The sequence below is a fragment of the Giraffa tippelskirchi genome, chromosome 1 (genome assembly GCF_054371585.1).
Source record: "Giraffa tippelskirchi isolate mGirTip1 chromosome 1, T2T-mGirTip1v1.2.pri, whole genome shotgun sequence".
Classification (NCBI taxonomy): Eukaryota; Metazoa; Chordata; class Mammalia; order Artiodactyla; family Giraffidae; genus Giraffa; species Giraffa tippelskirchi.
The window spans coordinates 219,987,362-220,015,243 of NC_137275.1; the positions used below are offsets into that span (position 1 = coordinate 219,987,362).

General features: G+C 42.0%; 1 protein-coding gene across 3 annotated transcripts in view; it reads right to left on the minus strand.

Moving 5' to 3' along the window:
- Positions 1–27,882, minus strand: part of ASTN2 (astrotactin 2) — a 989,820-nt gene that overhangs the window by 148,902 nt on the left and 813,036 nt on the right. For all 3 annotated transcript variants that reach the window (XM_081575818.1, XM_081575813.1, XM_081575806.1), the window contains 2 exons: positions 20,969–21,102; positions 19,277–19,425 (listed from right to left, as the gene is read on the minus strand). In XM_081575818.1, coding sequence (XP_081431944.1) covers positions 19,277–19,425; positions 20,969–21,102 — 283 coding nt within the window. The remainder of the gene's footprint in view (positions 1–19,276; positions 19,426–20,968; positions 21,103–27,882) is intronic.

Sequence of the window (27,882 nt, forward strand, 5' to 3'; positions counted from 1 at the left end):
CCTTCAAGAATTCCTTGGAAGCCATTACGAGTAGGGACAAGAGAACAGGGACTTCCAAAGGAGAAAGAATTCGGTTCAAACCCTAATGCTATCACTTAACAACTCTATATGCCTTGGCAAGTAACTCTGTCCCTCTGAACCTTCTGTGAAGTAAAGATAATAATAGCTATTTTCAGAATAATTCTGATGATAAGTACTATAGGGACACCTGCTATATAAATGTTCAATAAGCACTGGTTCTCTTTCCCGTTTCCTTTAATTAGTTTTGCACTTTCTATGGTGCATACAAAGTTTCCAGTGTGGAGCAGGTGCTTGATAAATGCTACCCCTCTTGCTTCATCCTCACTCTGGCTCTCTTTATAGTTCTGTTTCTCCACTCATGGTGGGTTTAACTGTCTGGTTTCATGAGTTCTGATAATAGCATAAAGCATATTTTTGGTGTTAGGAATACAGCATAGATTAAGACAACTGATGTCCTCACCCTTATAGAGCTTACAGTCAGCAACAGGGGAACCAAAAATAAATACGCAAAAACATAAACAAGTGAGATTATTTCAGAGAATGGTAAGTGATGTCAGAGCAATACTACCAGGGGATGTGACAGGAGAGACAGAGAAGTAAGCTTATATTTGGGTGGTCAGGGAAACCTCCAAGTGAAGAGGAAAACAAAAGAAGGAAGAAATCAACTGCTATGAAGGTGCTAACAATCCAAATAAGTAGGGGCAGGAAATTCTAGGTGGAGGTTAAAAAAAAAGAAAGTGAAGTCGCTCAGTCATGTCCAACTCTTTGTGACCTCATGGATTGTAGCCCACCAGGCTCCTCCGTCCACGGGATTTTCCAGAGAGTACTGGAGTGGGTTGCCATTTCCTCCCCCAGGGGATCTTCCTGACCCAGGTGGAGGTTAAATAGATGCAAAGTTTGATACGTCTGAGGATAAGAAAGAAGGTGAGTGTTGACTTCTGCCCTTACACATTAGGTTAGGCATCGGCTTCCTAAAAGTCAACTCAGGAAGGGAAAGACTTTGAGTCGTATCATTCTCTTTTTCAAATTTAATGGAAATACATCTCAAGGAGGGTTATATAAAGGAATTTATTTGCCTACACGGATGCCTGTGTTTTTTCTGGCCTTTGAAAATGGTATGCTCTTTTCTTGGAGGTTTTCTCTTCAAAACTCAGATGCCCCTAAAGGATGACTTCTGCCTGGGGTGTGAAATAAGGAGTGAACCTGAATCCACAGATGTTGTGATACAACTCTTCAGCCCGTGAATGGTCAATGCTGAGGGCAGTAATTATTCTAGGACTCTTGATTACCCTCTAGGCTTACAGAATTATATTCACGACCTTTGACCTCAGTCAAGTCACTTCTCTGAGTCTTATTCCTCATCTGCAGTGACTAAGATGTGAAGGGTGGCGAACGGACAATGGGTAGAGATTTACCTGCGATCCCTATGGTTTCTCCCAGATTTCCTATGATTCTAAAAGGATCTTGGGAATCACGGAGGGAATACTCCCAGGGAACTCTTAGGTGTTGGGAAGCTCTCCTACATCACTGATGTCAGCTGTGCCGGAGGCTTTTAAATGTGTCAACAGTCTCCAAGACAAGCTGGACAGAAACCCGGAAATTGTGGATTAAAGGCCAATTACAACAAGCCCCATTATTATTCTAAGTCCATCTTCATTGTTGGTTAATAACCAAAATTCCCTCTTTCCAGGGTATTCCACCCTTGCCTTCGACCATGAGAGTAGGTGAGGCCAAATCAGGGCAGGGTAACTGAATTCTTCCTGAGGGGTTTGGGGTCAAGTGAACATAACTCCTTGATCTCATCTCACAGGGCTCCAGGGCCCTACCCAGAATCTCTCCCTTGAGAGGCAGGACAGGATGACTCAAGGAGAGGGAATTCAATCACAGGAAGTTTCTAAAGACTAGAAATGGAATTGATGGCCAAATCCAAGCCTGGATCCTCCTAAGGCTCATGGTAGGGAAACCAGCGCTGGGCTGGGGCCTCCAGGCTGATGCGAATTTACCAGGAGACTGAGTGGAAGTTCCTTGACTTCTTCAGTTCAGTCCCTTCATCTGAATTGAGGAGACTGGCTTAACTGATCCGTAAGCGTCTTGTAAGTATGGTATTTTAGGATTTTGGATGCATACTGCTCCGTGGGCTACTTCTGAACCTGCTTATGCTTCTGTGAAATTAGAATAAGAGCAGTCACTTCACCATGGAACTATTTTGAAGATTAAATGAGTTTACCACAGCATCTCGACTTCGCTCCTTTGGTGTAGTCCTTTAATGGTTACCCATCAGGCTTCTACTGCAAGTCTTACTATGTGCTTGGGAAAACGAACAAACAAATTCAGTGATCAACCAGAGACACCCTCAGAAAGTTAGAAGTCTTGTGGGGCACATAGTAAAAATCAAAACCTGAGGTGATCTTAATAAGACATTTCTGTTATGATTCAACAGTCAGTTCAACCCCCCTGTCTATGTTATGCCAAGGAGCAGGTGAAAATATTTCAAGAAATGGTGAATACAAAACTCTCAAGGGATGATGTCCTCTGTCTCTGGTCTAAGTTAGAGATGGCACATTCAAATGTCTACAGGAGCAAAGCACATATCACATTAAAGTTGTAGACTGGATGTCAGACAACCTGGAAGAAGGGGACCACAGCAAACTAGACCACAGCCTTCTCTCAAATGAGCAGCTGCTAATAGACTCTCCTGTCTACTGCCATCAGGTGGGAGGATGAGCCCAGGGTTAACAAAAACTACCCTTTTTCAGTAGAAAAGGAATAATTAAAAAAATAAAAATATTCCTGATTTCAAGTGTTGACAACTTATTCAAACATTTTAAAAAGCCATTGGCTTGTTACCTATAGCTTAAGGGAAATTATTTCGGATAAGAGCATTATGTATATTTTCAAAGATGGTGAGGACAAAAGAAAGAAGATGCGTGATTATTGTATATTCTGTATACCAGGCATCTCTCTCACACACACATCATACATCATTCCTTGGTTATTCACAACAATACTGAGAAATACTGGTGTTTAGTCCTGGTATTTTTTTCCCTTAACGCAGTCATATGGGAAATATGCTTGGGGAAACACAAGTATAGACAGAGAAGATCCTGGGAGCATGAGGGAGACTGAATACAGGGATAAGGCTAAGGGCAGGGGAGCCTGGTGAGGAAGGTATCTATAGTGGTCTTAGAGGGGAAGAAAACAGAAAGATAGTCGAGGTGTAACAGAGAATTAATTAACTTTTTCAAGGCACTTGATAATGTCTTAGGGGGAAAATCTACTTCTCTCCCACCTCCCCGTGTCAGATGATGGAGGGAGAGACCTTACAGGTGTGCCCCTTTCCTTATATTCTCCCTTCACCTTAGGACTGTCTCCTTGATGCCTCCTCTCAGCTCCATGTTGGGCATCTCTCCAGGGGGGCAACAGAAGCTGAGACCTAGTCCTACTGACTGGGCCACCTAGCCCCCATCTCACTGCCACACAGAATCCTTTTTAGGGCAATGAAGTTCTGTAGGAAAAAAAAATAAAAGTCAGCCATTCTTTTTGCTCCCCAAATCTTGGGGCTTCTTGCCTCTGGCTAGTATTACACTAGCAGTGAGAAATGGAAAGAAACGTGGATTAAACAGTCAGAAGACCCACATTTGATTCTTGACCCCACTCTTCTTAGAAGTCTGCCCTCCAGCTACCAACGTTACAAGCCTCATCTTCAACTCTTTCAGCAGTAAATGGAGATGACCATTCCCTCTCACTTGGAAGGAATAATTTGCAGATAAAATGAAATAATGGATTCAAAGGCCCTTCAATTCATCTTCCAATAGAGCAGCAAGGGTGATGAAACTTTCACTCTTTAGCATGCCCTAAACAAGTCACCATAATCTCACCCCTTCTGCAGTCTTTTCTATTTCCACCACTCAAAATGTACCCTCCAGCATGCCGCCCTTTTATACTTTAAGGTCACTGCATATGCTTCTTCCTCTATCTGGAATGTTTTCTGTCCTCACATATCTCTCAACTTTTACTTCATCTCACTGCTTCCTGCTCACACTTCAGGTCTTTATTATGTGCCTCCTATAATCCTGGCACTTTACTAGGCACTGGGGTAAAGGCATGAAAAAGATGAACATCACTCCACTTTGGAGGAGCTGGTATTCTAGAGAGAAAAGGCAAATGTTCTACTCTTCTTCCCCCTCCCCAAATCAAAATACATCCATCATAATTGTAGTTAAGTGCCACAAAGGGAATATTAAATGCTAAAGGTTTACATAATCAATGAAAGGGACAAATATAATCTAGAAATTTAGGTAAATTACATTTAAGCTGAGCTCCGAGTGTAGAAACCTAATTGGGAAAAAAAAAATCAGTCTAATCTATCAAAAGCAGATAAAAGGCTGGAGAAGTGACCAAAAGCAGTTATTCATAACCTTAGAGGTCATGCCAATTTTATTTTTATTTAGTTATAAGAGCTATGGGAAGCTCTTAAAGGATTTACATTAGGGAAATGATATTTATAAATCTATTCATCAAATAATTCTCAAGTGTTTTTGACATGCCAAGCACTGTGCTGGGCACTGGACAGGATCTAAAGCTGTATTTTGAAGGGTGAGTCTGGCTTTAGAATTGACACCTGAAAGGGATGGAATAGTGGTTAATAGGAAGACTAATTAGAAAGCAGTTGCAAGAGACGATGGGTGGTTTAGACCAGCCAATGGGAATAGAAAGAAAGGAATAGATTGAAGAGATAATGTTGTATGTCAATTATATCTCAGTAAAGCTGGGGGAAAGAATAATGATGATCAAAGCAAAACAACTCAGTTATAAGTTGAATATAAAGAAAAACTAGAGGAAAGAGCTAAATCTTGGGAATTTGCTTCAAGGAGCTGAATTCATGGTGGCACCGGTTGTAGAGAGTGAATGAGCAGGTCGTCAGGAGCACACTAGTAGGGAGATGGTAATGAGTTCAGTTTTGCATGTTGAGTTTGAATTGCTTGTGTTGGATATAGACAGAGAACTCAGAAGAAAGAAGTGAAAACACAAATATAAGAGCCGTGAGTATACTGAGTATAACTATGGGAGTGGATGTGAGTGCAGGGAGAGAGTTTAAACTGAAAAAAAGGAGATAACGTCCAAGATCGAAGGTGCTCTAGGATTTCAAGAACAGACAGGAGGACACAGTCTGCCAGGGAGGCTGCAGTGGAGTTCGAGAGGCAGGTGTAAAAAGCAGGAAGGCGGGCTTGGTGTCCTAGAAGCAACAACAACAAAACCACAAAGGTTTCAGAAGGGAATGTTGAATCCTGTAGGATGCTTGAAGATATAAAGAAAATCCGTGGCCACAAACAAAGTTATTGGATTTAATGACACGGAGGTTACAGATGTTTGTGGAGAAAAAGGTTTCAGTAAACTTGGAGGTAACAGGGGACAGAGTACAGGGAGTGAAGGAATGAGTAGAAAGTGAAGAAATGAAGCGGCCCCTGCAGACTCTACTTTCAAAAGTGTGTTTATAAAGAAAAGGAGCAGGATAGTCACGATACAGTGTAAGATATGGAATTTTTTTTTAATAAAAACACAAGAGCACATTTAAAGGATAGTAAAAAGAAGAGAGACTGGAAGGAGAGATTGGGAACTAAAGGAGGTGAGATTGGAACCAGAACATAGGGAGATAACTGATACGTCAAGTTTCCTAGGAAGTTCGTAGGGTACAGGAAACAGGGCGATAGAAGGTAGAGGAAAAGGGAGCCTCCTGCACTGTTTCAGGAGAGGAAGAACGTGCAGAAAGAAGCAAATGGATTTAAAACAGTTAAGGAGAGAAGTTTACTTACTTCCTATTCTAGTATATCTTCTCAGCAAATGAGGAGACACAATCATTTGCTGAGAGAGGGGGAAGGATAAGTTGCCGTGAGTTGAAGGACGGTGAAACAGAAAGCAAATTGATGGAAGTCTAGTAGGATTACCTGGTAGCGTGAAGAACCAGGCTGACAGTGGTAACTGATGATACATTGGTGCCGAGTATCCTCAACTGAGTACCTTTCTCTAGCTGTTTGGTGTATGTGCTAGCAGAGGAGAAGATGGAGAGCCGTGACATGCATCCAGTCTAGGTATCTGGCCAAGCGAGGCAGCTGAAGACCAGAAAGGCAAAAGAGATCAGGAGGTGGTTGAGAACAGTGATTAAAATATGAGCCATGAGCTCTACCACGATGCCTCAGTCCATCTGGGTTGCCATAACAAAATATCATGATGGGTAGCTCATAAGCAACAGAAATGCATTTCTCATAGTTCTGGAGGCTGAAAAGTCTACGATCAAAACATCAACAGGTTTGGGGTACATTCCTCATAGACGGCCTTCTCCTGACTATAACTTCATGGTGGAAGAGTGAGGAATTTCTCTGGGGTGTCGTTTTAAAGGACACTGATCCAATTATGAAGGCCCTGCCCTCATGACCTTATCACTGCCCAGACGCCCCATCTCTTAATACTATCTGGGGTTAAGGTTTCAACGTATGGATTTTAGGGGGACCTAAACACGCAATCCATTTCACATGGATAGGGAGGTGACTTTAGAAAAAGTTGAAACCGATGGATGGAGCTAGAGCAGTGATACCAAGGAAGGGGAAATCAAATTGAGTTAAAAGATGTGGTAGGAATGAGAGATCAAAAATCAGACAGGATAAAAGACAACGGTCAGAGAGTGGGATGCTGGAGCTAATGATTTTTGACAGAACAACAACGTCACATGAGGACAACTCCAGGGTGTGAATTGGCAGCAGGTGGCTGAGGGACGCTAGGGGCAAGTTCACTGGAGATGAGCAGATTAAGAAGCAAGAGACAGGGTTGTTGGGGTAGGGAACCCAGGAGGACTTGAACATCTACCAAGTAGAATACAGATGGAGGAAAAAAACTCCAAACCAGCACTGACGCCTAGAGACTCAGTTTCAGTTAAGGAAAGAAGATGGATACTGGATTATGTTTGATTTTATCTTTTGGGGTGAATGACTGCATTTTAGGGTCATAAGGCAGGATGGACTGAATCCTAAAAAAGTCTTTGAATGGGAGGTAGGCACCTGTGTATCCTAATTCTTCTCTGGCCTGGAAGGAGGTTCTAGAGAGAACAGAGGGAAAGCTTTTCTTCTCTTGGTATCTATGGTGGGTGATGTACAGGTGCTTCAAAGGTCAAGCAGGGTGACAAGTGGCAGTAGGGAGAAAAGGGCACCTGAAGAGCAGTCTTTTAGGCCAGAGGGTGAGTCCTACATGGGGGCTGGTATTCTTAAGTGAGGTTTAACCAGTATGATTAACTAGTGGGAGCAGGATCTTGAACTCACTTCCTGTGTAGCCTTTACTGACACCACTAAACTGAGTTAGAATCCTCTAATCCGTGCTCCTACAGTACCCAACTTGTCTCATCACCGACCATGCTTAGCGTAATTTCTTGCTGAACTGTATCTGTCTCCTAAAACCCAAAACCCATGTGTTCTCAGTAGTATCCAACTCTTTGCAACCCCGTGGATTGTAGCCCGCCAGGCTCCTCTGTGGAATTTTCCAGGCAAGAATACTGGAGCAGGTTGCCATCTCCTCCACCAGGGGATTTTCCCAACCCGGGGACTGAACTCACATCTCTTGTGTCTCCTGTATTGGCAGGTGGATTCTTCACCACTAGCACCACCTGGAAAGTCCCATGTATCTCCTGGTGGACACATAAACCCATGAGAGTGGGAATCAGGCCTGTCTTCCTCCTATTCCATGCCCACCATGCTCTGTAGCATCTGAACCACAGTAAGAGTTCCATATACACGAATGAAACAGATGAGTGTGCTTTGTGAACTGGTTATAAAAAAAAAAACACCCTGTGACATAGAAGGCAGGCTGGGTGGCATGCAGAAATGGAGAGAGTTAAGACCCTCCAAGTACCTTTTCCCTTTGGAGGCCCTTGACTTGAGAAACCTCTCACCCCAAGAGCGGCTAGAGTGACAGAAACATTTTCTGAGGACCTGAGATCAGTTCCAGATGTTTGCAGTCATGTTGGTTTGTACCTCGCCCTGTAACACATATTTCCCTCACCCCCCTCCACTTGCGCTGGGGGAGTGGGGCCTGGGCTCCAATGACATCACCTCCCTCAAGCTGGTCCAGGGCAGCAGACAGCAGGCGGGTGAGGGCCCCTCTGGCTTCTTAGACAAAGGGTACAGCTCAGCCACGGCCTGCGCTGCTCGAGGAGCTATGAGTAATTTCTACGGTATTTCATAAACAGCTCCGATGTAATCACTCCATCACAGCCCTGCCGCCACCGTCCTCTTGGCTACTGGGGTTGGGGGCCCGGCTGTCCTTTGCCTTGAGTTGATACCCCACACAACAAGCCTCCATAACTGCTCCCCTTTGCTTGACAAGGTCAGCAATCTGAGGTCTAAGAAGGGATGCTGGAGTGGAGAGGGTGGCGAGGGAGAGAGGGTGTCTGTAGGGGTGTCCCTTCTGCTGTAGATTAGACTTGATGGAAACAGGAGGGAGGGAAGAGAGAATGGAGTTGGGATGGATAGAGACATTTTCTGGCCATTCAGGTCATTATTCCTGACTCAGTTCTAGATGAAACCAGATCAGCAGCTCATGCCTAAGCGGATTGAAGAGGTAAAGATAGGAAAAGATAGACTGAGATATAGACAGAAGGTGACACGAAATTTAAAAAAAAATAACAAGACAAAAGAGCAGACAGAGACAGATGCCAAGAGGGACATACATACAGAGAGAACAAGAAGGAAGGAAAGAAGGAGAGAGAGAGACCAAGAGGTTAGAGAATGGGAGACACAGAGGTAAGAGGGGAGAGCTGGGAGGAGAGCCTGGTGCTGGTCAGCTGGGGAGGAGCCCATCGAGCTCCCGCATGCTAGGACAGAAAGGGGCACGGACCAGCTCCAGATGTTGCTGCCTTTCACGAAGAGGTGTGGGGGATGGTGGAGAGGGCCTGCTGCCTGGTTGGTGTGCAGACCAACAGAGCCAGCTGGCCTTCCAGCCCTGAACCAAAAACCAAAAGCTGGAAGCTGGGAATCTCTCGGTGAGAGAAAGAAGTCTCTGATTTTTAAAAGGTTAAAAAATATATTTTGGTAGATGACCAAAGAAAATGCAGGGGAGTGTGGTGGTGGGAGGTTATGGCATTGGGTGAGACCCTTCTCCTTCTTGTCTTTCCCTTTCTGACCCTTACAGGGAGGGGTTGGACTCACTGCTTGTGGTCCTGCCACGCCAAAGTTTGGGGATTCTCAGAACTGTCATGCAGGACAAAAAAGCAATGTGTCTGAAGGGCTCCATACTCTATTAGGTCAGACCCCCCCCCCCCAGCAGCCATCAGGTGTCCAAATGCCCCATCCTGCCCATAAACATAGACACCTTATATTCTCTAATTTCTGTCTGCTTCTTGGTTTAGTCTCAACAACAGCAATGCACACCAGAGGTAATATCACTGGTGGAAAGATGTGTGGACTTGGCAGGGAGAGAAGGTATAGAAACCAGGGCCCCCGTTCTAGCACTGACTCCTGTATGTAACCTCTGGACAAGCCGCGCCGTCTCACCTTCCTCAGCCTTTTTCTCTGTAGGTCAAACATGGGATTTGGATTCATTAAATCTGCCTGTGCCTCAGCCCGCCTCCTTATTCCAGCCCCCATCCCCCGTGCATCTACCCCTGCCCAAGAGGCCCAAACCTATGCCAATTGCTCTGATGAGGCCACGTGGGAGGACCAGACGTCTGTTTTTAATATCGATGACAGATTAGCATGCAGGGAATTCAGCCACCCCCCAAAACAAGCCCCGTCTCTGCTCCAAACAACTGGAACAGGAGGCTAGTTATGCTTGGCTTTCCCAATAGAGTCCCAGGATGGACAGAGCAATGGCTTCTCCGAAGGAAACAAAGCAGGCGCCAAACCCAGGAGTGGGGGGCGGGAGAGGAAGACAGGGAGGGAGAGTGAGCATTTCAACAGCTAGTTTAAAAGGGTGTTGAACAGATGGCAGTCATAAAGAATGTGTGTGTGCCTGCGTGTGTCTGTGTGTGAGTGAGAGAAAGAGAAAGAATGTGTGTATGCATGTATATCTGTGCACACGCATGCATGAGCTTGTGAATAAACAATTACAGCACTGGACTCGGCTGCCAGCAAAAATCCAGAGAGATCAAAGAGAAAGCCCACATTTCCTTATTCTGGCCTCACCTGGCCAAATGTGTGAGTAATCTTAATGCTCTAACAAAACACGTCTTAAGCCTTATTTTATTGTTTATTTTCTTCCTAACACTGAAGCTTCCTTTAAAAAAAAAAAAAAATCAAGGAAATTACAAGCAACTACAGTTTATTAGTACTTACTATGTCCCAAGAACTGTTACATTTGACCCTCAAAGTAGCTAGTAGCTATCCCATTCCACAGATAGGGAACCTGAGACTCAGAAAGGATGTTGACTGGCTCTTGATTTCTCAATGAGAAGTGATGGCGACTGAAAGCAGCTAGGTTTTCAAAAATTAAAGGAGCCCAAGCTCCTTAATTAGGCTTTGCATTCTCTAAGATAAAGCTCTCTAAAGTAGACTGAAGTTAAAATTGGTCCAAGTTCACCTTTGAGATTGTTGAAATATGGTAAAAGTGGCATGGAGATAAATAGATAAGATTTCTGCTCCAGATATCCACTGCTAATCATCTTTGGCATCAATTAATCATGGCACATTTTAGGATTACGATGTACTCAGCTAGTCTCTGGGACTTCATAAGACCACAGAGCACTCAAGGAAGTAACATCAGAATTGAAAATTTAAGACATGTATATACCTACCCACATACAATTCCATTTAGTGAACATTAAACATCTATGTATGTCAGGTATTGTGGAAGGATATCAAATCACAAAGACATAAGAGTCATCATCTTGCTTCTTTAAAGACAACTGTCCCTGAAAAATTCAAGAATTGGATGGTGGAGAGAGTTAAGGTCAAGTAGTATAAGGAAGAATTATAAGAACCTGAAAAGATGGTGGCAGATATGCCATTATCTTCAAACTTATGAAGGGTAGCAGGAAGAAGAAGGGGTAATATCTGTAGAGTGCTCCCAGATCATGTAACTAAAAAGTTTTATCTCTATCAAAGGAAAAAAAAAAGAACTCTTAGGTAAGAAGACTGGTTCCTTGACAATCAGAAAAAAGAATCTTAGATTTCCATCTCTGGACTAGATGGTGACATAGAGACTAGATTTATTTACCCTACTGCCTGAAACATTAATTTTTTTTTTTTAAAGAAAAGAACTTGAGTTTTCAAACTGAAAATCTGGCACCAGAGGCCAGAGATATTGAAATATGGAAAACAAATTCTGTGAGCCCTAAAACTTCCCCAGATTCCTGCCTTTAGAGAGTTTCTAGGTCACAGCAAGGAGGTGCCTGGTAGACTCACTAAATTAAGAAGACAGAGTTCTTAGTCTGGGAAGACCAAAAATTGAGAGCTTATAACATAGAATAATGGAAAGGAGAGAGTTGTACAGAAAGAAAATTTAAGAGATCTTTCTCAAAATTTAAGAGATCTTTCAATACTCATCAGAGTACTAGTTGATGGATGTGTGTAAAGAGCCTACCAAACCAAGAGGGTTAGATAGAACAATGCCCACTGTTCACAGAGGGGCCAGAATAGTTCTTATTCCTCCCAGTCACATTGGAAAATTTCACATAGAAGTGTCTTGCTTCAGTAGTAGGGAATAATTAGCCCTAGACTAAACACTGCTCTGGTTCCATCTAACCAATCTTAAATGCAAGACCAAAAAGAAGCAAACTAATTCCCAGTAACTTAACTGTGTCTCAGAATAGAATTCAAAAATATTTATAGGAATACAAAAATATCCAGCACCAAACAAGGCAAATATCACAATGCCTGGCATTCAACCAAACATTACCTGGCATGCAAAGAACAAGGGAATTCAACACATAATAAGGAGATAAATCAGTCCATTTAAACTGACCCAGAACTTACACAGATGTTAAAATTATGAAACAAGAACATCAAAGCCATTATTATAACTCTATTCCATAAATCAAAAAGGTTAAGAAATAAATATACTAGCCAGATTCAAACTGAACTTCCTAAGATGAAAATTACAATGTCTGAGTTTCAAAAAAAAAATCACTTCATAGATTAACAGTAGATTAGATTTTGCAGGAAACACTAAAGACACAGCACTAAAAACTATCCAAAATGAAACAAACAAACAAAAATAAATAAATAATTTTTAACAATTAAAAGAGCATCAGTGAGATAAACAACAATTTCAAGTGACTAAATACACTTATTATTAGAGTCATTGAAGGAGAAAAAAGATGGAGAGACAGCAAAAATAATGGCCCCCAATTTTCCAGATGGGATAACATTTTAAACCCATAGATCTAAGAAGCTTAATAAAACTCAGACATAATAAATAATAAATTGCTCAAATCCAATAGTAAAGAAAAAATCTTAGAAGCAGCCAGGGGGAGGGGAGTATGTTTATATAGGGGACCAAAAATAGAAATAAAGATTTCTCAATATAAATAATTTAAGCAAGATATAGGAGCAACATCTTTAAATTACAAAAAGAAAAATATGTCAGTCTAGAATACTGTATCCAGCTGTAACAGCTTAAAAAAAAAAAAGCACAATGAATTCATCATTAACAGACCTGAAATATAAAAATAACAAAAGATATCTTTCAGGCAGAAAGATAATAAAATCAGATGAAAATATGGATGTATGTGAAAGAATGAAGAGCATCAAAAAAGTAAGTACATGAGTAAACACATAAAACTAATTTTATCAATTAACTATATTTAAAGGTAATTTACTCTTTAAGGAAAGTAACAATGAATTATGAATCATCTTTATATGAGTAAAATGTATGACAATACAAGGTAAAGACTTGAAGAAGAGAAAGAAAAGTACACTATATAAGGTTCATCTACTGTATACGAAGTGCTATAATAGCACTTGAGGGCACATTGTGCTATATTAAATATGAATGTATGAACCTTAAAATAATCACTAATAAAAGAAAAGAGAGTTATAACTATAATCAGTTAACAAAAGAAACAAAATGGAATAATTAAAGAAGATAGAGAGGATAGAAAAAGATATTCCATGCAAATGGAAATCACAAGAAAGCTGGAGTAGCAGTCCTCATATCAGACAAAAATAAAGACTGTTACAAGAGATGAGGAAGGCTGCTACATAATGATCAAGGGGTCAATTCAAGAAGATATCACAGTTGTTAATATTTATGCACCCAACACAGAAAAACCTCAGTACATGTGGTAAATGCTAACAGCCATAAAAACGAAAACTAACATTAACACAGTAATAGTGGGGGACTTTAACACTCTATTTTCTCCAATGGACAGATATACAGACAAATAATTAATAAGGCAACACAAGACTTAAATGACACATTAGATCAGATAGATTTAATTGATACCTATAGGACATTCCATCTAAAAGCAGCAGAATACATTTTCTACTCGAGAGAACATGGAACATTCTCCAACATAGATGACATCTTGGGTCATGAACCAAGCCTTGGTAAACTTAAGACAGCTGAAATTGTATCAAGCATCTTTTTTTGGTCACAGCTCTATGAGATTAGGAATCAATTATGGGAGAAAAAAGAGAACCTGTAAAAAACACAAACACATGGGAGCTAAGCAACATGCTAGTAAATGGCCAATGGATCACTGAGGAAATCAAAGAGGAAATCAGAAATACCCAGAAACAAATGATAGTGAAAACGTGATGACTCAAAACCTATGGGATGCAGCAAAAGTTATTCTAAGAGGGAGCTTTATAGCAATACAATCCCATCTTTAGAACAAGAAATATCTCAAATAAACAACATAACGTTATACCTAAAGCAATTACAGAAAGAACATCAGTAGCAACAGAAGGAAAAAAAAAAGTTGAAGGAAAGAAATCATAAAGATAAAAGCAGAAATAAATGAAATAGAAATGAAGAAAACAATAGCAAAGATCAATGAAACTAAAAGCTGATTTCTTTGAGAAAATAAGCAAAATTGATAAACCTTTAGCCACATTCATCAAGAAAACAAGGGAGAATACTCAAATCAATAAAATTAGAAATGAAAGAGATGTTACAACTGACACCATAGAAATACAAGGATCATAAGAGACTACTATAAGCAACTATATGCCAAAAAACTGAGCAACCTGGAAGAAATGGACACATTCTTAGAAAGGGACAACCTTCCAGGACTGAACCAGGAAGAAATATAAAATATGAAAAGACCAATCACAAGTAATGAAATTAAAGCTATGATTAAAAGTCTTCCAGTAAACGAAGTCCAGGACCAGATGGTTTCAAACACAAATTCTACCAAACGTAACTGATTAATAAAAACCATATGATCATCTCAATAGATGAAAAAAAGCTTTTGACAAAATTCAACACCCATTTATGATAAAAACTCTCCAGAAAGTGGGCATAGAGGGAATCTATCTCAGCATAATAAAGGTCATATAGGACAAATCCACAACAAACATAATTCTCAATGGTGAAAAACTGAAAGCATCTCCTCTAAGATCAAGAATAAGATAAGGATGTTCAGTCTTGCTATTTTTATTCAACATTGTTTTGGAATTCCCAGCCAGGCCAAACAGAGACGAAAAGAAATAAACAGAATCCAAATTTGAAAAGAAGTAAAACGGTCACTGCTTTCAGATGACATGATACTATACATAGAAAATCCTAAAGATGTCACCAGAAAACTACAAGAGCTAATCAATCAATATTGTAAAGTTTTAGGATACAAAATTAATATACAGACATCTCTTACATCCCTACGCACTAACAAAGAAATATAAGAAAGAGTGATTTAAAAAAAAGAGTAATTAAGGAAATAATCCCATTTCCATTGTAACAAAAAGAATAAAATACCTAGGAATAAACCTGCTTACAGAGGCAAAAGACCTATACTCAGAAAACTATAAGATACTGATGAAAGAAATCAAAGGCAACACAAACAGAAGTATCAATACTGTGAAAATTACTATAATAATAGTCAAACCAATCTACAGATTCGGTGCAATCCCTATCAAGTTACCAAGGGCATTTTTCACAGAATTAGAACATTTTTTTTTTTTTAACATTTGTATGGAAACACAAAAGACCCCAAATAACCAAAGCAATCTTCAGAAAGGAAAATGGAGCTGGAGGAACCATGTTCCCTGACTTCAGACTAACCTACTGTAATCAAGACAGTATGGTATTGGCATAAAAACAAAAATGTGACTCAGTGGAGGATAGAAAACCCAGAGATAAATTCATGCATTGATGTTCACCTAATCTATTATATGACAAAGGAGGAAGGGATACAGACAACCATGTCATAGTAATAAAGGGATCAATTCATCAAGAGGATATATACATTCTAAATGTTTATTCAGTGAATAAGAGCTCAAAATGCATAAAGTAAAAACTGATAGAACTATAAGGATACATATATAGATGTATCCACAATCATCATCAGAGGTTTCAATACTACACTTTTAAGTACTGAACAGTAAGAAGACAGAAAATCAGAAAGAATTCAGTAGACTTGAAAATAACAATCAGCAAATTTGATCTAACTGGTATTCACAGAAAAACTCATTGATAAATAAACGGATAGCCATGACTTTAAAGTGGATACTGAAAACAGTGATAGACCAAATTTGATGCCATAAAATCAGTCTCAATAAATTTTAAATGATCCAGCAATTCCACTCCTGGGCATTGATTCAGAGAAAATCATAATTCAAAAAGATACACACACCTCAATATTCATTGCTGCACTATTTACAATAGCCAAGACATGGAAGCAATCTACATGTCCATCAACTGAGAAATGGATTAAAAAAAAGAAAGAGATACATATATACAATGGAATATTACTAAGGCATTAAAAATGAAATAATGCATTTGCAGCAACATGAATGGACCTGGAGATTATCATACTAAGTGAAGTCAGACAAAGATAAATATTATATGATATCATTTATATGTGGAATCTAAACAAAAAACAATACAAATCAACTTATTAACAAAACAGAAATAGAGAATGAACTTTTGGCTATCGGGGGGAAGGATCAGGGAGAGGAAAAGACTGGGCATTTGGAACTGACATGTACACACTGCTATATGTAAAACAGATAATCCACAAGGACCTAGTACATAACACAGGGAACTCTGCCCAGTATTTTGTAATAACCTAAGTGAGAAAAGAACTTGAAAATATGTGTAACTGAGTTGCTTTGCTGTACACCTAAAACAAAACTTGTTAATCAACTCTACTCCACCATAAAATAACATAAAAAAAATAAAGATTAAAGTCATAAAAAGTGTATACTCTGATATAGTAGAATCAAATTAAAATTCAATGAGAAAGATATCTAAAAAATCTCCAAATATTTGGAAATTAAGTAATATGCATCTAAAGAATCCATGGGTCAAAAAAGAAAACAAAAGGGAAATTAGAATGTCTTACAAGAAAAATCTCAAATCAACAACTTCAGCTACCAAGTTAAAAATTAACAACAACAAAAGAAAATAAGAACAAACAAAAGCCAAAATAAGCAAAAGGAAAAACGACAACAACGGCAAAGATCAGAGCAGAGATCAGTGAGATGGAAAATAACAGTGAAAATAGGTGAAATCAAAGCTGATTCTTTAAGAAGATAGGGATTCCAGGTGGCTCAGTGGTAAAGAATCTGTCTGATAATGCAGGAGACGTAGGAGACACAGCCAGAAAGAAAAACACCAAGACAGTTTACTAATGCATATATATATGGAATTTGAAAAATGGCAACGATAACCCTATATGCGAGACAGAATAAGAGACACAGATGCATAGAACAGTCTTATGGACTCTGAGGGAGAAGGTGAGGGTGGGACGTTCTGGGAGAATAGCATTGAAACATGTATATTATCATATGTGAAACAGAACACCATTCCATGTTCGATGCATGAGACAAGGGCTCAGGGCCGGGGCAATGGGATGACCCAGAGGGATGGGATGGGGAGGGAGGTGGATAGGGGGTCCAGGAAGGGGAACACATGTAAACTCATGGCTGATTCATGTAATGTATGGCAAAAACTACTACAATATTGTAAAGTAATTAGCCCCCAACTAAAATAAATAAATTTATTAAAAAAAAAAAAAAAGAAGAAATACATAGCCTGAATAGCCCTATATCTATCAGAGCATTAAATTAGTAATTCAAACCAAGAAAAGTTCCAAGCTCAGATTATTTCACTTGCGAATTCTACCAAACAATTTTTAAAAATACATCACCCAAACCCTGATTCTACCCAAACTCTTTGAGAAAATGAAAAAGAAGAAAATGTCTTGCAATTTATTTTGAGAGTCCCGAGTTATCCTGAGAGCAACACAGACACAAGAAAACTGCTGATTAAAACCCCTCACAAACAAGGATACAAAAATCTAAACAAAATTTTAACACAACAAATACAACAATATATAAAAAAGATAGTGTATCATGACTGTGTGGGATTTATTCCAGGAATGCAAGGCTTTTTTTTTCTAATCATTTGAACATGTATCAATATAATTTACCATATTAACAAACTAAGAAACAGAAACTATGACACACATAATTCAATATTCATTTTCTAATTAAAGCAAAACAGCAAACTAGCATTCAGCTTTTTACCATCAAATATAATAAATAAAGATACAAGCATTGCGTTGGGAGTAAGACCAGCTGTGGGACTTCGGGAAGGTCACAGACCTCTCTGGGATTCATGACTTGATCTATAAAAATAGACTTGGTCATTGTTCAGTGACTACTATCAGCAAAACAGTGACCTAAGAATTTTTAACACTTGCCTCTCTCCCCTACCCCAATAGCCCCATCATCCCTCTAACCACCTCCACCAAAACATGGTTTGAACCCATCCAAATCACAGCACTATGGGGACAATTTGAACCGAAATATCAATTTGAATAACTGTGCATGCACAGAAATAGACTCACAAGAACTAAGGTTTCTAGGTAAATAGAGATTGTAGCTCCCAGGTGAAGCACAAAAGTAACAAAAAAATGCTTTGAGGAAGGTCAAAGATAGATTGGTGTTACTCCTATAACCTCTTCCCCAGGCCAGAGTAGCCCAGTGCAGAGAGAGAATCACACCTATGGAAGGAAAGAGAAAACTGAGACCCACTCCACCTGCATTCCAGAGTCAGCTTGCATGGCTGCAGGTGGCTCCCAGCAGATGTCTGTGTGGATCCAGGTCTCTGGCTCAACCCAGCAACTGCTGGCTCCAGGGCCCCTGCAGCTTCTGTAGCACCAGGCTCCCTGTGGGCTCCCCTGAACCCAGGCCCCCATGCCACCTTGGCACCTGCCAGCTCCAAAGTCCCCCAAGTGATCTACCCTTGAACCTAGGTTTCCTTCTGGGCCCAGCATGAGGTCAGCTAGCACCAACTCCAGATTTTGACCCACCCCAGCACCAGGCTGGCTCCCAAGGTCCCAGGCCCCTGACACTCACCAGCACCAGGCCTGCCCTCATGGCCCAGCCTCAAGTCCAGCTCTCACAGACCCAGGCTCCCCACCTGCCCTAAGCCAGACCAGCTCTGCAGACCCTGCAGACCTTCAGGATGAAGCAGCCTCTTATACACTCTTTAAGAATACTCAAAGCACTCAGGCCTAGAGGAGGAAAGGGCAACCCACTCCAGTCTTCTTGCCTGGAGAATCCCATGGACAGAAGGGTCACAGAGTCGGAGACAACTGAGAGACTGGTCACAAAGCACTCAAGAGCCACTTTTCCCATCTTCTTCTGCAGGCCTGGATGATTTCCATATCCTCTTCCCCAACATGAAAGACAACTATCTCAGTATATCACAGTAGAAACGGGAATCCCTTGAACATCTTTATCTCAGTCCCAGAGATAACATATTTACAGATCAAGGTCTTCAAAAAGGTAACCTATAGACCTTTCCAAGTAGAAAAGGTCAAATCCTTGTTTGAATAAACTAACACTTTAGTATATGACTTTAAGGATCCAACTTAGAGACTCAGAAATTCTTTCCAAGTACAAATTGCTACCTTCCCCTGCTGAAAATCACACCAAAAGGCGCACAGGTGTGGGCATGAGGTCACAGACACCAAACAATGACACTTCCCAATGCCTTCTCAGTTCAAAAAACACCAAGTCTGCAGAGGTATTTAGATAATCCCAGTTGCCCTCCTCTGTCACACCATCTCAACAAAAGAGGAAGCCTTGGGCTTTTTACTTACCCGTGTAGAGGTCTGTATCTGTGTACTCGTCCACTTTCTTGTGCTGCAGAATATAGTCAGAGACCTTGGTCCCAATAGCTGGCTGAACGTCCACCCACTCCAAGGAGACCACGGTGCTGGAGGGCTCTACTGTTGGGGAGAGCCGCAGCCTGGGGGGGATAGGGAAGGTGGGTTTTTTTTGCCAGCCAGTATTGTCTGGGCCCCAAGGAAATGTGCACGTGTCAAGATTAAAAGTGTGGGTTTCAGTCTGGTTTTAAACTCCAATTCAACCCACCAGTAACCCTTTGCATATATTTAGGCAACTAACTTCACCTCTTTCAGCCTCTGTCTCCTTGCTTATAATGGGGATAAGAAGAGCTACCCTTCAGGATCAATGTGGAATCCAGTAAATTAATCCAAGTGCACAGTATGTGCTCACAGAAAATGGATTAGCTTGCCATTTGTTTAAACTATTTCTCCATGATGCTTCATTGTCAGTTAAATTAGCAGTGCCCTCAAACACAGTATCTTCCAGCCTCCCTGCCATTCTCTTCTGTCCCCCAGTATATCAGTCAATGTTTCAATGTCCTTAAATCAGTAACCTCTCACAGAGGGCAGGAATCCTTTTATAAAGCAAGAAATAACAGAATGCTTGAAGGTAAGAACGGGGAGGGTCCTTTGAGAGAAGGAAGTGCAATCCCTTCATTTCATAGAAGGTAAAAGCAAGGTCCAGAAAAGAGAATGATCTGCACAAAGTCACACAGCAAGCTGGGGGCAGAAACACGACGGTGACGTTGCGTGTTCCCCAGCCCAGGTTCCTTCTCTCTTTCCACCATAGCCACCAGCTCTTCAGTGACTGTCTCACAAGGGATCCTCAATATTGGTTCCTGCCCGGATTTCCTCTGCTCCCCACTCCACCCTCCTTCTTAACCTTACTCCCCTAATCGTGAGGACCTTTCTCTACTCCCTCAAATGGTGAATTTCCTGGGTCAGGGCTTCCCCAGGGGCTCTTTTTCCTGAACCATGCCTGTTGCCATTGGCTGCCTGACTAACTCTGACTCTAATTCAAGTCTTCTCAGAGAGGCTTCCAGACTATCTCCCTCTCCTCCAACTACAGCATCCCCGTTTTGTTCTCTCCATTAGCACATCTTTTCTTTTTCTCTCGTGTTTCTATTATTTAAATGTTTAAATGGTATGTTGTTTCTGTTTTTACTTTGACATCCGTTCCCTTCCCTAAATGGTCAGCTCCCTAAGTGCACACACTGTGCCTGTCTTGCTCATTAGTGAATTCTCCAGTGTCTGACATATAGCAGGTGTTCAAAACTTATTTGTTGAATGAATGAATAATAGAAAGCTCCTTAGAAAAGGCCCTACCCTTTATCTCAGTAGCCCTAGCGGTCAACACAGGACCTGACAAAGCAGTAACTGGCATCCAGCAAACTTTTGCCGAATGGATGAATTAAAACAAGTAATGATGGATGGCTTGGTGCTATTAAAATAGCACATGCTGCAGTGTAAGCATCTACCCCTGAGCCATGATTTTGTTCTGCCAAAGCTCTGTGCTTTTGCAAAGGAGGAAGTAGGCCCCCAGAGACTTCAGGCCTCTGGTGAAGCACCCTGGGAAGAGAAGTAAGCCATGGCCTGCGCTGGCAGGACAGGCGTATGAGCTCATGGAAAGGGGTGGTCAGAGGAAGAGGGGCCATACATACGTACACCGGCCGCGGGAGGGGGCTGCAGTCGGGGAGCCCACTGGCGTCGAAGGCGCTGAGGTCACACCTACACCAGTCATCGATGACATCCCCTTTCCCTGAGCACCAGTAAGAGCTCATCAGCGCACTCTTGAAGGCCTGGAACAAAGGAGAACAGAGAGGATGATGACAATAGTGGAGAGGAGAGAGTCAAAGTCCCAGAAGCCATGACGGTAGCTGGCCCAAGCTTCAGAATTGTCCTCCTGGGCAAAGGGCACCATCTCCTGCCTAAGTTCCTAGCATTCTACCACCAGGTTCTTCTATGTTGAGTCATTCCCTACCCAGTAGCCAGAATGATCATTGAGGCAGAACAGTAATAGCATCCCTTGAGATCCTCCCCTGGGCCTGACACTCTACCTATGTTAACTTATTTCACCTTCACTAGCCCACACAACAGCCATAATTTAAAAAAAAAAAAAAAAACTATTATTATTTCCATTTCTACCAAATGGAAAACTGAGACACATAGAAGGTAAGTCATTTGTCTGAGGTTCTGGTAACTGTTGGAGCTGGGATCTGATCCAAGGCAGTTTGGCTCCAAACCCTGCCCTCTTTAACACCTCAGCACACTGCTTGTTGTAGGAGTCTGACCACCTCACCATGCTTCAGAGAAACACCACAGCTGGTGGCTATGGTGGAAACAGAGAAGGAATCTGGGCTGGGGAACACGCAACGTCACCATCATGTTTCTGTGCAAGCATGGTGTTTTGTGCAAACCTTCAGACACTCCCCAGAGCCCTCAGGATAAACTCTAAATCCCTTGCTCTAGCTCCTGACCACCTCCATAGTCTCATCTCTCACCACTCCTCTGATTTTCCTCTGCATGCTACCATCCACACTCATGCAACCATCACCATGCCCATCAACACTGAATTCCTGATTAGGAAAAGTGCGCCCTAAATCAGGAGATAGCAAAGCATTTCTGCAAAGGACCAAACAGTAAATATTTCTGGCTTTATGGCCAGTCTCTGCCACAATTACTTAACTCTGCCTTTGTAGCATGAAAGCAACATAGATGATACTTTAAATGAATGGGCATGTTTGAGTTCCAATAAAACTTTATTTACAAAGACAGCTGACAGGCTTGATTCATTATGAAGGTCACTGTTTGCTGACCCTCGCTCTAAATGGTGATCAATGTTCTATTTAATTGCAATGTGCTTCATTGTCTCTTGCTCTTTTTTTTTTTAAAACACACCCTGTCCTCTCTGCTGGAATACTCTCCACCCCACCACCATCTTGGAAACCAATTCGCTCGTTTGTTCTCAAATAGACCCTTCTTTTCTATGGGAACCCTACCTTGACTTTAAGGCTGGAAGCAGGTTTCTCTTCCAGACACCACAGCATGCTACATCACAGCTAACCAACACATCCGTTTGCCTGTCTCACCCAACAGACTCTGATCTCGCCAAGAACACAGGCCACGCCTTATCCACATGAGTCTTCTCATCAGACTGAGAACACTTATTCGGTCAAGATTTATTGAATAAATAAATGGACCCTGAAAAGCTGATCGTAACGTTTAGGCCCAGATGTGCTTTCTGCTTTGCATGTGCGCTCAGGCAGTCAGTAATATCCAGCTCTTTGTGACCCCATGGCCTGTGGCCTGTCAGGCGCCTCTGTCCGTGGGATTTCCCAGGCAAGGATACTGGAGCGGGGTTGTCATTTCTTTCTCCAGGGGATCTTCCCGACCCAGGGATAGAACCCACATTTCCTGCACTGGCAGGTGGATTCTTTACCACTGAGCCACTTGGGAATCTCCATGCTTTCTACTTTAATCACTCCATCTGTACGGCCATTTCATGGCACTGGGGATTCAGAATGTCTGACAGCTCTTTTTCAAACTTGGGAATTCCACAGACTGTTGATCTTTTCTTCTTTGCCAGGTAACAGGTTCCACATGCTTTCTTCCTGTTTCTTTTCTTTAATGATTTTTTACTTTCTGTGTACTTTTTAAAGCTTCACAACACCTACTACTAAGGATACTTGATTACCCAGGTGACACTTTTTCTGTCTTGCATCATTCAAAAGACTCAAGCACAGCACATTCATGTAAAGTGGGTGTGCCTCCTTAGCAAAGGGCACAGATCTAGAAGGAAGAGACATACATCAGGAACACTACCGTGTAAGCCTCCGACACATTCCTCTCAATGCCTTGGAAGAGAAGGCTTCGATTGTCCCTCCCATGTGTCCTTACTCATATTCTCTCCTAAGGGATGAAGACATGATCTAACGTCTCCCGAATTAATAGGGACCCGAAGAAATAAAAAAAGAGCTATAATACAAACTAACGTCCATGGGGTCACAAAGAGTTGGACACAACTAAAGTGACTTAGCATGCACGCACAGTGTTCACGAAGCACCTAACTACACAGTGTAAGATACTTTAAGGCCATTAAAGTGCAATTCTCACAATAGTCCTGGGGAACAGATTCTATGATCTTCATTTACAGGTGAGGACTAGGAATCAGAGCAATGAAGCAATATTCCCAAGATCACACAGCAAGCGAATGATGAAAGCAGAATCCCAAGCCAGACCTCTGTGACTCAGAATCATAGGTCTTGTCTACTTACCCGCTTGGGACAGCGGGGTTGGTTCCAAATAGGATTGCCAGACTCAGTAAATAAAAACACAGGATGCCAAGTTAAACTCAAAATTCCCAATAAACTACTTTTTAAGTATAAATATATCCCATTCAGTGTTTGCATATAAGTTATGTGGGTCAGAGTCTGGCACACAATAATAGCATTGTTCTTACTAAGATTTGATGTTACTACATTACCTAAAGTTGGCTTCCCTGGTGGCTCAGACTGTAATAATCTGCCTGCCAATGCAGGAGATCCAGATTCCATTCTTGGGTCAGAACAATCTCTTGGAGAAGGAAATGGCAACCCACTCCAGTATTCTTGCCTGAAGAATTCCATGGAGAGAGGAGCCTGGCGGGCTACAGTCCATGGGGTCACAAAGAGTGACATGACTGAGTGACTAACACTTGACCACAAGTCAACCGATGTTAGGAATGAATGTCTGTTCTCCTTAGCACCAGAGGGGGCGCTCTCGTGAGGGCAGAAACCGGGTGGGCTGGCAGGAGGTCACTGACTGTCAGACTTTCTCCTCCCTCCATTCGCAGTTTCCCCCTTACTTGAATTAACATGTAAAACTGCTCATGGCTTATGATTCTGTAACATCTCCAGCTAGAGCTAAGGGCTTAATTATCATAATGGGGAAATCCAGAGCCATGGGTGAAAGTGACACAGATGGTAAGAGATTGCCCTGGACTCCAGCAAAGGGAGGAGAACATCCTGTTTTGGGTTTGTGTATGTGTTTTTGTTTTGGTGTGTGTGTGCACGCATGTGTATGTGTGTGTGTGTGTGTGTGTGTGTGTGGTTTTTGTAATCAACAGTCACTGGGGCTTGTGAAAAACAAAACAGGAAATCTCTCCGGACTTTGTGAGTTTCACCATCCAGGCAGCTCTTGGGAAGAAACCCTGCCTGTGGATCTCTGCATCCACTGGCTCTTTCCCAAACCCTGGGGAACAGAAGGGGGACTGCAGCGATGGCCAGGCAAACCGTGGACAGAGCTCAAATGCACTCTGATAAAAGGCCTACATCAAACAGGGAGCCCTTGCAAGGCAGCAGGAGCCAGCATGCGTCAGCTCAGGTCCACACTTTCCTTACGTCTCCAGTGCTTGCAACACTTCATCCCAAATCCAAATAGATCCCGAGGGAGAAGGAGCATAGAACGTTCCAGCTTCCAGGGACTCTGTAAATCATCTCATTGAATCCGTTTCTCAGATGCACATACAGTGACCCAGAAAGGCTAGCTGGCCCATTCATGGCGATAGAGCAGCTTTGCGGTGAAATGACTCTGTTCCCCCATTTAATCCTCAAAATTTCCCGTTGAGATGGGTGTCCTATCCCCATTCACAGATACATGGAGGAGTAGGGATTTGAACTGAAGTCCATCTGAATTCTGGCAACCTTGACTATCTCTGGCCACACAGGAACAATAAATGCCAAGATTTCATCCAAAACATCCTTTTCAGCTGCTTGGCTTGTACCACGTGCTCATGTGCTGTTCATGTGTGTGCGTGTGTGTGTGTCTGTGTGTACCTTACACTGGAGGCATTGTTGACTCCTAGCATTTGAGTAAGTGAAGGGACTTAAGAAACAAATCCTGTACTTAATACAGGGCTAAGGGTTACATTTGCACGGCCATTTGTTTTCATGACAATGAAGGTTTGCTCACTGCTAGTGAATGTCTCCAACTTCTGGCTAATTAGCTAGCAAACCAAGCCCGGCAGGATGAGACAACAGCCACAAAAATGTTAAGCAATCAAAATAAACAGGGATTTATTCCTGACCCTGTTGTTACTTCTCTAGTTGAACTCAGCATAAGTTATTTCTCTCATTAAGCCTCAATTTCTCCATCTGTAAAGTGAGGACATAGAAGCTTAATTTGAAAGGTTTAATTAACTGAACTTCCTCCTCCATACCATGTGCCACCTAGATGCTAAGAAAGGTGATGAATAAGACACAGTCACTAACGTCAAAGGGCTTGACTTACATGTGCTCAGTCGTGTCTGACTCTTTGTCACCCCATGGACTGTAGCCCACCAGGCTCCTCTGTCCATGGAATTTTCCAGGCAAGAACACTGGAGTGGATTGCCATTTCCTCCTCCAGGGGATCTTCCCGACCCAGGGATTGAACTCGCGTCTCTTTCATCGCCTGCAGTGGCAGGCAGATTCATGACCACTGGGCCACCTGGGAAGCCCTCCTGGAAACTGCAAAGGACCCATAGTCTAATGATGAAGACATACACAATTACAATTAATATGGTTCAAATGTTATGAAGTAACTCATGCCAGACGTTTATGGAAATGCAAAGGAAGAGGACTTGCTAGCTCTAAAAATTCTGACAATGTCTTGGGAATCTTAGAGATGACACTCCATATTTAAGACAGATACTTGGGATCATCTATATATAATGGAATGTCAGTAAGCCAATGAATTAAATTCTGTATTCTATACTTACAGTGGCTATGTTTTACATTAACAGTTATACTCAGGGGCTGACACCCAGTCTGCTACTTTTGACACTGAGATGGTTCTAGTTTGTGTAACCACAAAGATGTCCTGATGTTCTCACTCAAGCCTTGATGAATAGGTTATATTCAGTATTAATAAGTGTGGTCTTGGGGCTGTTCAAGCCATACCGGTTAAGGAGATGAAAGGCCTTCTAGAGACAAAGAAATAGACTACCTTTTTACCCCCAGGTTCCCTATTCGTGCCTGACACAGTATCTAGCAGGTAACATAAGCCAGTCAATGTTTGTTAAATTGAATTAAAAGTTCACATGGAATTCTGAATGACATGAACCAAGCTTATAAATGATATCATAAAGCCAGGAAAATGTGTATGTGTGATGCTCTCCTTTCCCTAAGATTACTTGTATCCCGCATCGATTTGGTACCTCCAGCCAGAAACTGGGGGGTTACTCTGGGCTCCTCCCTCTACCACATAATATGTCTCAAACCAGCTTCTCCCCCTTGGCCCCACAGCTGTCTTCCTGGTGTGGGTGAGTAATGTCTCTTATCTGGGCAATTGTCATAACCTCAACTAGCCTTCCAGCTCCGACCTTTCCCAGCACACCCTCTCCCGGCTTTCTAAAACATCACTGCTATTCCACCCACCCTGCTTGGACCCCTTCAAAACCTCCACCACATTCTGGTCGAGGCCTCTACTTCTTAATCTTTCAAAGTCTTCTGTTGTTCAGCCTGTGGTTCTTCTCGCATCTCCTCCCCACCGTTGCTGCTCTAGGCACCAGCATATAGTGTCTTACAAGAGGGTACTGCTTCATACCAAGCCTTTCCTCATCTCTCCCTTTGGTCTAAGATGCCTTTTCCCCACTTACGTTTCCTTGCTAAAACCCAGGAAATGTTTTGTTCACCAGGGTCCTATCACACTTGAGAGATTCTGTCTCTCTCTCCTCTCATTCAATTTTTTCACATTTCACATTCGCTTGCAATTTGCTTGTTTATGTGCACTTCTTGCTTATCAGCCTGGGAACTCTTTCAGGCCAAGGTAATATATTTGATTCATCTCTCTCTCTCCCTAGCTGCAAGCAAAGGAGTCAACACATCATAAGGTCCCAAAAATATGTGTTAAATTCCATACATGTAGGTAATAGGATGCTCGGCCAAAGAATGAACCTGTATACTTGCTGTTTTTCTTTTTCCAGCAAAAGGGATGACAGCAATGCAATTGATCACCTTCAAAAGACTAAGTTTCCCTGGAGTCACTGAAAAGAGGGTTGGGGTGGGTTTGCTGGTAGAATACCTTTTGGAGACATTTGGGATTACTGCTTGGAGGAGAGTAGATGAATACCTGTTTGCCCTGGAAGTACTCAGATCTAAAATAAGATGCTCATAGGGCCCAAGAGAGAGATGGGAGGAAAGGGGGTGGTTGTAGGGAGACTAGTATCTGAGCCCATGCTGACCATGTTTGATTGGTTAGGAGGCACTAGGATGGATGTGCATGGAAGGGTTGAGGAGGGCATCAGAGCAGGGCTTGTGCGGAGACAGAAATAATGTTTTAGAGCCTGGCCTGGACCTCTTGGATAAGATCTTACCTGAGCCGCCTGCCATACAGTCATCTGCACACCCCCTAGAATGTCTACAGGAAATGTCAATCACTCATTGTCCTGGTAGTTACAGGACTTGGAAACCAGGGCCTGGAGACCAGAGGCTAGAGCCCCATTCTTTGGGGAAAAAAATTAGTAATGCTAGTACGTCCTAACAGTGAGGAGATTAACTGGTCATCTTGTTACTAATCAATGGCTTCATACTTAAAACAGATGTGTGGGAAGAGAAGTGGTT